This window comes from Lissotriton vulgaris, chromosome 10 (assembly GCF_964263255.1).
Source record: "Lissotriton vulgaris chromosome 10, aLisVul1.2, whole genome shotgun sequence".
Classification (NCBI taxonomy): Eukaryota; Metazoa; Chordata; class Amphibia; order Caudata; family Salamandridae; genus Lissotriton; species Lissotriton vulgaris.
In genome coordinates this window covers 808183803-808196658 of record NC_141698.1, presented here as the reverse complement: position 1 = coordinate 808196658, position 12856 = coordinate 808183803, and the positions used below count along the sequence as shown (strand labels likewise).

At 47.0% G+C, this 12856-nt stretch overlaps 1 protein-coding gene across 1 annotated transcript in view; it reads left to right on the top strand.

The window, feature by feature from the left end:
• KIF15 (kinesin family member 15) overlaps window positions 1–12856 on the top strand; it is a 927627-nt gene that overhangs the window by 662500 nt on the left and 252271 nt on the right. The window contains exon 29 of the mRNA XM_086941724.1: window positions 5634–5780. Within this exon, the coding sequence (XP_086797850.1) occupies window positions 5634–5780 (147 nt within the window). The remainder of the gene's footprint in view (window positions 1–5633; window positions 5781–12856) is intronic.

Below are 12856 nucleotides of genomic sequence, written 5' to 3'. Positions count from 1 at the left end.
TGTACCAAGGGCCCTCATATAATGACCAGTCGAAGCTACATATCGACCCTGAATCTGGTAGACTTACTATTTATCAAAGGAAGATCAGGTCAGAAAATCCTCTGGAATCATACAAAATTCCACTCAAAAAGAAAAGGGATTCTTCAACATTGCCTGTCCTTTTTGAGACTGTGAGGTACCATGGCTAGGACACTAATGCATACTCACCCACTAATGAGGATATGGGGGATGACGATGATGAACAATATAATTACCCTGCGGACACGGATCAGGATGACCAGACTCAAGCCTAGGCCGACCCTGCTGACCAGGGGGAGTCGCAGACTATTCCTGATACTCCTTCTTATCCTGTTAAAACTTTGCCAACAGAAGATACAGCTGCGTTCAACGCTTTAATTGAAAGGGCAGCACAAAATCATGATGTGGACATGCATGCTGACCCAGTTGAAGAGGACTTCCTGTTTGACACTTTCTCCACTTCAGAGAAATCAGTTAAAACATTGCCAATGTTAAAAGGTGTCCTTAAACACGCAGGAGACATTTTCAAGACCACTAGAGCAAGGGTTATTAACCCCAGAATTGAAAGAAAATACAGACCGGCGCCTGTGGACCCTACATATATTAAGGGACAGCTGCCATTAGACTCTTTGGTGGTATCAAATGCTCGTAAGCGCGCCAACTCACAAACTACGGGTGATGCTCCTCCTCCAGACAAGGAATCTAAAGTATTAGAAGCTTCTGGGAAAAGGGTGGCTGCTCAAGCAGCTAATATCTGGAGATTTTCTAATACACAGGCCCTATTAGCCAGATACGATAGGGCGCATTATGACACACTAGAGCAACTGCTACAACATTTGCCTGATGCCTACAAGAAGGGAGCAGAAATACTGATCCAGGAGGGGAAACTCATATCCAACGCATCAATTAAATGTGCGCTAGACGCAGCAGACACCGCAGCTAGGGCCATCAACACAAGTGTCATGCTCAGGAGACATGCTTGGTTCCGCATCTCTGGGTTTAAACCTGAGATTCAAACCACATTATTAAATCAGCCTGTGAACCCCGATTTTTTTTTTTATTTGGTCCTGATGTGGACACAATCTTAGAAAAGATTAAAAAAGACACAGAGACAGCCAAGTATATGGGTGCCTTGCAGTCACAACAATTCATAGGAGGCTCCTTTCGTCGCTCCAGTAACCAGAGGAGCTACACGAGGCCAGGCATCCCAGCAGATTCCATACAATAAAGGGAGCACGCAGACCACCTATAATAAAAACAATAGAGGTGGATACTGTGGCAACAGCAGCAAAGGCAGAGGACGAGGGAATAACAACACCAGATCCTCCGCCAATACTAAAAAGTGACGCCTTGTCACTGCCCCCTGACCATGTAACACCGGTCGGGGGGCAATTACAACAGTTCCTGCCAGTCTGGGAGAGCATTACCACAGACAAGTGGGTGAGACAACTTATTCAACACGGCTATTGTCTAGAGCTAACTTCCACTCCACCCAACATACCCCCAAGACACCGTCCTATGTCCGCAGAGCACATAGACTTATTGCAGCAAGAAGTTATCAGCATGCTGCAAAAAGGGGCCATAGAACTCGTCCCCATACAGGAACAGGGTACAGGGGTATACTTGCTGTACTTCTTAATCCCCGAAAAAGACGGGTCTCTCAGGCCAATACTGGATTTCAGGCCCCTAAACCAATACATCTTGTCAGAACATTTTCACATGCTCACTTTACAACAGGTTCTGCCAGTGCTCACTCAGGGAGACTTCCTCGCAACACTAGACCTAAAAGTTGCGTACTTCCACATACCAATACATCCTGCACACAGGAAGTATCTCAGGTTTACCATACAAAATCAGCACTACCAGTTCAAGGTCCTACCTTTTAGGGTGACAACAGCTCCCAGGGTGTTTACCAAGTGCCTAGCAACAGTGGTGGCGCACCTGAGGAGAAACCATGTCCTCGTCTACCCCCGTCCGGACGACTGGCTCATCCAAGTAAAGTCAGCCCAGCAATGTGCCAGCCACATGTCCCGCACTATTCACCTCCTACACAGCCTCGGATTCTCATTAAACTGCGCAAAGTCTCATCTCCAACCCGCTCACGTACAACAGTACCTAGGAGCGACGATAGACACTCTGGCAGCAAAGGCACAGCCAAACTCAGCAAGAATCAACAGCATTCAATTACTGATTCGGAGATTCAGACCCCAACACTCGCTCCCAGCACGGGTGTTTATGCAGTTGATAGGCATGATGGCCTCCTGCATCTTCATAGTCCCTCACGCGAGATTACACATGCGTCCGCTTCAGGAGTGCTTAGCACGGCAGTGGAACCAGGCTCAAGGACAATTAAAAGACCTAGTGTTGGTGACCGGTCGCGCATACAACTCTCTGCATTGGTGGAACCCACAAAACCTTTGCAGGGGACGACCGTTCCAAGAGCCTGTACTACAAATAGTGCTGACAACGGACGCATCTCTCCTGGGATGGGGAGCGCATGTCCTCCATTTCACAGTTCAGGGACTATGGACGACACAGCAAAAGAAGATGCACATCAACCTGTTGGAACTGATGGCAATCTTCATGGCAATGAAGGCGTTCAAGGTACATTTGTGCAACAAAGTCGTGTTGATCCGGACGGACAACATGACTGCCATGTACTACATACAGAAGCAGGGAGGGACACACTCTCCACAGTTGTCACATATTGCTCAGAGCTTGTAGAAGTGGGCCATTCAAAGAACATATTCCTCATGGCGGAACACCTCCCAGGCAGGGACAACCAGATGGCGGATCTGCTCAGCAGACACAGCCACCAGATGCACGAGTGGAAGATACATCCCTCAGTGCTACTACCGTACTTCCAACAGTGGGGTCACCTAGAGATAGACCTGTTTGCCACAAGAGAAAACGCAAAATGCCAAAGCTTCGCCGCCAGGTTTCCACATCCGCAGTCTCAGGGCAATGCGATATGGATGAACTGGTCAGGCAGGTTTGCGTACGCTTTTCCCCCAGCCCCGCTCATACCACTAGTGGCACGCAAACTGCGACAACACTCCATGACACTCATCCTAGTTGCTCCAACGTGGGCGAGGCAACCATGGTACACCACGTTCCTAGAACTTTCCGTGGTGCCTCATCAAAGGCTGCGATTAACTCCCCGTCTTTTAACGCAGAGCCATGGAGACATTCAGCACCCAGATCCGCAACAGTTGAACCTTGCGATCTGGCTCCTGAAGTCATAGTTTGGTTACCTAAACTTGCCTTCTGACTGTATGAATATTATCAAAGAGGCAAGAAGACCTACAACCAGAGCATGATATGCGGCGAAGTGGAAACGATTTGTCATCTATTGTACCAATAATGACATAAATCCGCTTGATGCATCTACTCAAAACATCATATGTTACCTGTTACATTTACACAGATGCAATCTAGCCTACACTTCCATACGCATACATTTAGCTGCGGTGCAGCTTATCTTCAGAACAGGCAACACCTTTCACTCTTTAGAGTACCTGCTATTAAAGCTTTTATGGAGGGACTCAAACGAATGATTCCTCCAAGACACCCACCTTCACCTGTCTGGAACCTGAACGTGGTTGTATCCAGGCTGATGGGACCACCTTTTGAACCTCTACACTCGTGTGAGATACAATTCCTAACGTGGAAAGTGGCTTTTTTAGTGGCGATTACATCCCTCAGGAGAGATAGTGAGCTACAAACCCTAACTATTCAGGAGCCATTCATACAAATTCATGCAAATAGGGTGGTGCTACGTACAAACCCTAAATTTATGCCAAAGGTGGTATCCCAGTTTCTCATCAATCAGACTATAGACCTGCCAGTGTTCTTCCCAAATCCAGATTCAGTGGCAGAAAGAGCTCTACATACCCTAGACGTTAAAAGAGCTCTCCTGTACTATATAGACAGGACAAAACGTTTCAGGAAAACTAAGCAACTGTTTGTTGCCTTTTCACCACAGCACAAAGGCAACCCCATTTCCAAATCAGGTATAGCCAGATGGATTGTTAAGTGCATACAAATTTGTTATCAGAAAGCTAAACGCACATTAACAGTTCCCCCAAGAGCGCATTCAACACGCAAGTTAGGGGCATCCATGGCTTTCCTGGGAAACATTCCTCTAGAAGACATATGTAGAGCAGCCACATGGACTACCATACATACATTTACCAAACACTACTGCGTAGATGTACACTCCAAACAGCGAGCAGCTGTAGGACAGGCTGTACTCAAGACTCTTTTTCAGGCTGCTGCATCTGGCACGGGCAACCACCGCTAACGGGGAGACTGCTATACATTCTATGCACAGATATGAATTCAGCAGCCCACATGCCTCGAACGGAATATGCTACTTACCAGCATGCATCTGTTCTTGGCATGTAGGGCTGCTGACATTTATCGCCCTCCCTCCTCCCCGGTGCCTGTCGCAGCTGTAGCAATCAGAATTATTCTATAGCATGGACATCACTTACTGTATCATACTCCATCCCTGCCACAATAGCGGAAAACAATCTGAGGATGGAGAGGATGCCCATGCGCACTGTAGTCCGGGGGAGGAGCCACCTATCTCGTGATACTTCGAAGACTCTTCCAATTATCCGGACCCAACACTAGGCGGCGATCTATGCACAGATATGAATGTCAGCAGCCCTACATGCCAAGAACAGATGCATACTGTTAAGTAGCATATTCCTTTTAGAGTTTTAGGTTGAAGAGTGTTAAAAGGTATTAAGTGTGTCAACACGCAGTATGGTAGGGTCAGAGGTCAGGTACCAAGGTTGTTTCAAAGGATTATCAAGGTGTACTATTAGGATGCTGGAATATATTGCCCCCAAATGACAAAATAACTAGTTGGGCCTGATGAAAGACTACTCTTAAGTCTAGCATGGAATGTAATTTGTGGAGGTAACCAGATTAACTTATTTTTCATGGTAATACTTGTATTATGTCAAAAGATCCATTTCTCTCCAGCACGATCTCTCACAATTCCTCACTAGTATTAAAGATTTTCATTATAGGTTGAAAAGTAAATGTGATGTGGAGGCTTTATTTCCAATCATCTGGTAAATCCAAGCATGAAGAAACAAGACTTGAGGTTAAAGTAAATACTTCACAGTTAATGTGCCTTCCACATTAAATACTTACTTTGATACAATGAACAATCTTAAATGAGCAGAATAAAGAGATTAGTACTGTACACAGTAATCATTAGGCAACTGAGTAGCACTGCAGAGTAATACCACCTTCATAGCTTAAGTAATGCCATGCACTTTAACTGGATTACAGGATAATTATTTTACAGCAAGCCGTTAATCATGCAAGTGGGTCTCTGAACGCAAGTGGCAAGTTCAGCTTCACTTAAGCATGTTGATGGTCTCGGTGTCACGAAAGCTAGGGGAAGGAGAGATGGCTGCAAAATGTACATCTGGGATGAACATTTGATGCTTTGGGTTTAAAAGAAATTGAGATTGCTTATATTTTATATGATAGGATGTACATTGAATTATATTGGATGTAGTCATACAAAAAAAGTGCCACTCCTGCAGAGAATTGATTTTCTTACATTACTGTTTTTGGTATTTTTCTTTCAGAGCCCTAAGACCCCTAACTTTCAAGCATTTGTCCAGCATGACAGGGAGGTGCAAGACCAGAGAAACACGATATCCACTCTGGAGCTTTTGGTGTCTGAGTTAAGTGAGGAGAGGATGGCCAAAAATGAGGAGATCCTAAGACTAAAGGTAATTATAATGTCAGTATGATACATTTCTTTTCAGAAATCTTCTCCTAGGAATTGCCATTATAAAAGTGGAGTGACAGGTTTACATTAATGGAAACCTAATTAGTATGTATGTGTGTGTGTGTGTGTGTATATGTATATATATATATATATATATATATATATATATATATATATATATATATATATATATATATATTAATTACCTACTGGCAGTCGCCAGTAGGTAGTTATAGTTAAGACCTAGTTTCCATAGGAAATCTGCAATATTCTATTTGTAATAACTTTGGCGCCGGTCGACGAATCTTCGCGAAATTCTCCAAGAAGATGGCCCGGCCCGCTCCGATCCTATCCTGAAAGTTTCGGGGTCATTTGTCAAGTGGGGGCCGAGAAAAAAGGGGGGTCCCAAAACTTGTTTTCCCCATGCTATTTTCCATAGGGACCTTCAGACACGGCTACAGCCCGAACTGCTTAACAGAATTACACCAAATTTGGCAAAAAGGTAGTTTGGTTCTCAGATTACGCTTTTTGTTAAATGGTGTAAATCCGTTCGGTAGTTCCTGAGAAAATCAATAGTAAAATCATAGATATATCTATAGACGAAGTACCTTACATGTACCCTCCCGAGCACAAGCTTTATGCTAATTGGCTGTCAACACTCCAAACCAGGAAATGTTGGCAGCCATCTCGTGCCTCTGTAGAACCGAGGCACAAGAAAGCAGTGAAACAAACCACGCAAAACACGCAAAGGGGACAGGTAGAAACACCCTGACCCCCTAGGCCTGCTTAGGGGGTCCCACAAGGACCCCCAAGGCCCCCAAAAAAAAATTTTTTTTTTCAAAAATCGCGGGATACTCGTAGGATACGTGTATCCCGCGAAAAAAAAAGAATCACCCGAAGCCGCTTTATTGGTAATTGGTCCCCGGGGGGGCCAAATCCCGGGGGCAATTTTCCTAATTATAATGGGGGCCCAGAGGGAAGGCTTTCGGCCGCAGCCCCGGGGACCACCACCCCTGGGGCTTCTTTAGTTATAATAATGGGGGACCCAGAGGGGCCCCCGGGGACCGCCACCCCGGGGCTTTAATATTATGTATGCGGGGGGGGCTCGTGGCCCCCCGCAGCCCCGGGGACCACCACCACCCCCGGGGCTTCTTTTCTTTAAAGAAAAAACCTGTGTGGGGGGGCTCAAGCCCCACCCCAGTGCTCAAAATAGGGGCGTCCATGACGGATCCCCCAGCCCCGGGGACCACCACCCACCGGGGCTTTTAAATGTTGGGAAGGGAAGCCGCGCGGCCCCCCTCCTGGAGGCGTGTGCTGGCCCTGGGGAGTGGTGGTCCCCAGGGCCGGCTCGTGCAGTGTAGTTTGCTATGGTAGGGCGGGAGCCTATCGGCTTCCGCCCTACCATACCAAACTGCTTTGGTTTTTGAAAGAGAGAGCAGGAAACCTGCTCTCTTTTTCAAAAACCAGAGCTGATTGCTTTTCTGCATGGGGAGCAGCATGTTAGCTGCTCCCCATGCAGAAAAGCAATGCCGGCTCCCGCAGGATGTGGGGAGCCAGCAGGGGCCGTGGGGGACTTGGGAACCCCCCCACGGTCCCCAGCAGAGAGGGCCAGGCCCTGGGGGATGGGGTCCCCGGGGCCAGAATTGGCCCTTGGGCACGCAGCCCCCTCGCCGAATAATTAAAAATATTTTGGAAAAAAAAGGAGGCAGGCCGGCCCGGGGGATGAGGTTCCAGAGGCCTTAAGTGGCCTATGCAGCCCCCCTCCCTAAAAAATGTGGCCATGCCCCGGGGGATGGGGTCCCTGGGGCCTGGAATTAGCCACAGGAGGGGGCCACGTGGCCCCCTTCCTGTTAAAAAATAAATAAATATTGAGGGTCAGGCCCTGGGGGATGGGGTCCCCAGGGCCCAAAAAAAAGAAAAAGAAGGGGGGCTACACAGCCCCCTTCATAAAAAAAAAGGATCTGGAAGGAGGCCACGCCCCCTCCCTGCACCACTCTGCAAACGCGCCCCCTGGCGCGTTTGCAGAGGGGGAAGTAATTCCCCTTGAATACTGGGGGTCCCTGGGGGCCAAGTATCCCACCAGGAACCTCCAGTATGGACCAGGGGGCTGCCTTGCAGAGAGGTGTAATGAGGCCACGCCCCTTTTTACACCTCTCTGCAATGCAGCCCCCTGGCGCATACTGGAGGTTCCTGGTGGGCAAGTTGGCCCCCAGGGATCCCCAGTATTCAAGGGGATTTAGTTCCCCCTCTGGAAATGCGCAAGGGGGCTGCATTGCAGAGTGGTGTAATGAGGCCACGCCCCTTTTTACACCTCTCTGCAACGCAGCCCCCTGGCGCACACTGGAGGTTCCTGGTGGGCTACTTGGCGCCCAGGGACCCCCAGTATTCAAGGGGATTTAGTTCCCACTCTGGAAACGCGCCAGGGGCCTGCGTTGGAGAGAGGTGTAATGAGGCCACAACCCTTTTTACACCTCTCTGCAACGCAGGCCCCTGGCGCATACTGGAGGTTCCTGGTGGGCTAGTTGGCCCCCCGGGACCCCCAGTATTCAAGGGGATTTAGTGCCTCCTCTGGAAACGGGCCAGGGGGCTGCGTTGCAGAGAGGTTTAATGAGGCTGCGCCCCTTTTTCCACCTCTCTGCAACGCAGCCCCCTGGTGCATACTGGAGGTTCCTGGTGGGCTAGTTGGCCCCCAGAGACCCCCAGTATGCAAGGGGATCTAATCCCCCAATTTAGAACGCGCTACGGGTGCGTTTGCACAGTGGTGAAGATAGGGGGCGGGGCTTGAGGTGATGTGTGCAAACATGCCCTGTGGCATGTTTTAAGTTGGGGAATCCTCTTCAATCCAGAGGTACCCTAGGGGCCAACTAGCCCACCAGGTACATCCAGTAAGCGCCACAGAGCTGTGTTGCAGAGTGTTGTAAAAAGGGGTCGTGGCCTCTGAACACCTCTCTGCAACACAGCTCCCTGGCGCATACTGGAGGTACCTGGTGCGCTAGTTGTCCCAAAAGGACCTCAGGATTGAAGAGGAATTAATTCCCCAACTTAAAACTCGCCACAGGGAGTGTCTGCACACATCACCTCAGGCCCCGCCCCCTTCCTTCACTATTGAGCAAAATATTCCTCTAAAATCAGCCGAACTACAAATTCCGATTTACTCACCTGTTATCACGAAAGACGTCAGTGCTGCATCTTTAAGCCCAGTACGGACCCTGAAAAGTAAATCTGAGCGTACTTAGCAGTAACTTGTATTTCCTTCCATAGGAATCTATTGTGTGGTTTTCACCAGAAAAGTTTCTAAGTGTCTATTTTTGAAACATACAAATATATCTCTAAAATCAGCCGAGCTACGAATTCCGATTTAATCACCTGTTATCAGGAGAGACCTCAGTGCTGCATCTTTGAGCCCAGTACTGATCTTGAAAAGTAATTCTAAGCATACTTACAGTAACTTGAATTTGTTTCAATAGGCTAACATTGACTGGTTTCACTTGGAAATTCTTCTAAGTGTGGAGTTTTGGAACTTTAAAATCTCCCTCTAAAATCAGCCGAACTACGAATTCAGATGTACTCACCTGTTATCAGGAGAGACCTCAGTAGTTACAGATGCACCACCCTACGAAGATGGGGGCCAAAGGGGCGAGTATACAACCCGCCTCCATCAGTGGTAGACCGACGTGGGATTTAGGAAGCGGACGCCAACTGAGGCTCAATCTCAGCTTTTACCAACAGTTTAATGAATGCGCTGCACAGGGATGCAAATATTTCCCTTTCGACCACAACTCCCAGAAGACAACGCATAGACTCATAAGGAGCAGCCAATTAGAGGGCACGCCACTACTTGTTTATAAGGGACTATGGTTGAACAGTGCCTATTTCCCCATACCACAAGCCTCTGAGGAAGAAAGATTTAATTCTAAACGCGTTAGGCTGAAGTGGCAGCGGAACTGTTAAAGGGATCAGCTGGCTGGCGCTTCCATACCGCTACATGAGGGCTGAGGCTTGGAGACCTCCGTTATTCTACGAGTGCATCTCAACTTTACGACACCAGTAATATATATGTGTGTGTGTGTGTATATATATATATATATATATATATATATATATATATATATATATATATATATATATATAAAAAATGTTACCAAGCCGCATTTCCTCACGATCAAGGATGGCACTGACACCGTGAATTCAACTCAAGTTAAGTTTATTCCATCAAGCTGCTTAAAGACGCGTTTCGACGGAAGCCTCGCCTTGCTCACTTCATCTGCATAAATGAAGCTGCCAGTTATATACATTTAAGCACATACACAGTTACATCACTGTGATTGGTTTCTCGTTGCCTTGGTTACCCTGGGGGAAGACGGTATTCACAACAACCGACATAGAGTTTAGTTCAAGCAAAATTGTAAATAATATACGTAAATTCACCAAATATTACTAACAAGATGACCCATCAATTGTGCACTTGTAGTTTTCTTGCAAAGTGCCTGATTACCCAATAAATTAAGAAACACAGTAAATAACGTAAGTTTCTACCAAGTAAAATCCTGGTTACATGCACATTTTGAATTACGGTGTCTGGGTTGGCATATGTTAAAAGGGGAAAGGAAGACCTGATCCTCCGCGCGTACTGAGGAATTCTGCATATCCGTGTTGCTCCCATAGGGTATCGGTGAGTACACGCTTCAATTATGCATTAAATGACTTGACATCAGGTATACCTCAGTGTATGTTTAGACAAATCGCATTACATCTACGAGTGAATGTCTAATCATAGTGAAATTGCCACATGTTTCATCCTGTCTATTTCTATAATTGTAAACATACATTGTATTCAAGTAACAATTCACGCAAAAGGGTACTCAAACGAGCCTCGTCTCCAAGTGGAGTAAATCACGTGTGATACAATATATATAGTCCAAATTGTGGCTGAAAATACACAAGTATAAACCTTTCAAGTACATTTCTGTCCATTATCCTCATATTGATTACAAACTGATGTAAATACAATATATATATATATATATAATATATATCAAAATGACTGTAGCATTTGAGGGGCACACTGCGGGGCTCTGCCCTCCGGGTTTCTTGTTCCAGCACACTTCTTCACACTGCAAAACTTTCAGATGCCCGACACGTTTCAGGGTGACCTCCCCCCTCCTCAGGGGCTGCTTCCAACAAACACTTGATGATGCACCACGTGATTACTTGACATTTATTTCAAGCAAGCCCCAAGGTAGGCGTGTGTTTTCATCCATCGTCATACCCAGCATTATGGGACTTGGAGTCACTGTGATGATGCATCTGTAGTTATGAGCTTTATAGTAAAGTCGAAGGTCTGGGATTCATGGTGCATGCAATTAAAACCTTGAGTAGGCTGCCTGTGTGTTTCAGTGCGCTGTATCTGAAATGGAGAGTCCTGCGCTCGTAATGTTCCCTTTTTAGTTCGGAAAACCGAGCTTCATCCTGCTGCTCTCGAGTTTCAGATTAGCAGGTGATGGTGCTCCCTCCATGGCCAGGCCGCCGTGCAGGAATATTTAGAGCAAAATGCCTGTAGCATTTGAGGGACACAATGTGGGGCTCTGCCCTCCGGGCTTCTTGTTCCAGCGCACTTCTTCACACTGTAAAACTTTCAGATGCCCGACGCGTTTCAGGGGACCTCCCCCTCCTCAGGGGCTGCTTCCTACAAACACTTGATGATGCACCACGTGATTACTTGACATTTACTTCAAACAAGCCCCAAGGTAGGCGTGTAATTTCATCCATCGTCATACCCAGCATTATGGGACTTGGAGTCACGGTGGTGATGCATCTGTAGTTATGAGCTTTATAGTAAAGTCGAGGATCTGGGATCCATGATGCATGCGATACTCAAGGTTTTAAACTTCACTGTGATTGGCTGCCAACACTCCAAACCAGGAAGTGTTGGCAGCCATCTTGTTACTCGGTAGAACCGAGTCACAAGAAAACAGTGATTTTTTTTTTTAAACAAGCAAAAGGAGCAGGGTAGAAACACCCTGACCACCTAGGCCTGCTCAGGGGGTCCCACAAGGACCCCAGGGCCAAAAAAGCTTTTTTTTAAATTTAGGTGAAATCCGCGATGTGGTCGCAAATCCCGCCAACATTTTTAAAAAAAATGAAGCGCTTCATTTAATTGAGGCCCCCGGGTGAGCCAGGTCCCAGGGGCATTGTCATAAAATATTGGCGGAGGCCCGCGGGGGCCCCCACAGCCCCGGGGACAGCCACCTCCCCCAGGCTATCCTTGTAATATGCGGGAGGGCACACGGCCCTCCCGCAGCCACGGGGACTGCAACCCCCGGGGCTTGTTTAATTTGTGGGGGGTCCTCCAAGGCCTCCCCACAGCCCCGGCGACGGCCACCTCCCCGGGGCACTAAACATGTACCCTCATCAGTGCTCAAATAACAAAACTTTTCTACTGATGTATTTACACCATTTAAAAAAACAGGGCTCTTTCTGAACCAAGACCCACCTTTATGCCAAATTTGGTGTAATTCCGTTCAACAGTTTGGCTGTAGCTTTGTCTAAAACTCCTACGGAAATTAACATGGGGAAAATTAGTTTTAGGACCACCTTTTTTCTCGGCTCCCGCTTGACCAATCACCCCGAAATTCAGGACAGGAGCTGACCGGAGCACCCCACTAGTTTTGAAAATTCCGCAAAGATTTGTCAAACGGCGCCAAAGATATTAGCGAAAGAAAAATTGTTATTTGAATAGAAACGAGGAACTACCTAACGGCGACCGCCATTAGGTAATATATAGATTTAGATATAGAAATAGATAGATATATAGAGAGATAGAGATATAGATATATGATATTCTGCTAGTGATTGCATTGGAGGCCTGATCCATTTGCCTCTGTGATGAAAGAAGAGGATTATCCTAATATTAGGCAGAAGAAGGCAAGGAGAACAAGAGGGGTGTAGGAAAGTAGGATCTGCTTTCATGGTTGCCCCCACTTTTTGCTGGTGTTACTCCGTTTTCTGACTGGGATCGTGCTAAGCAGGCCCCCTGTTTCTGTGCTTTCTCCCTAAATTAGACTATGGTAAGTACTT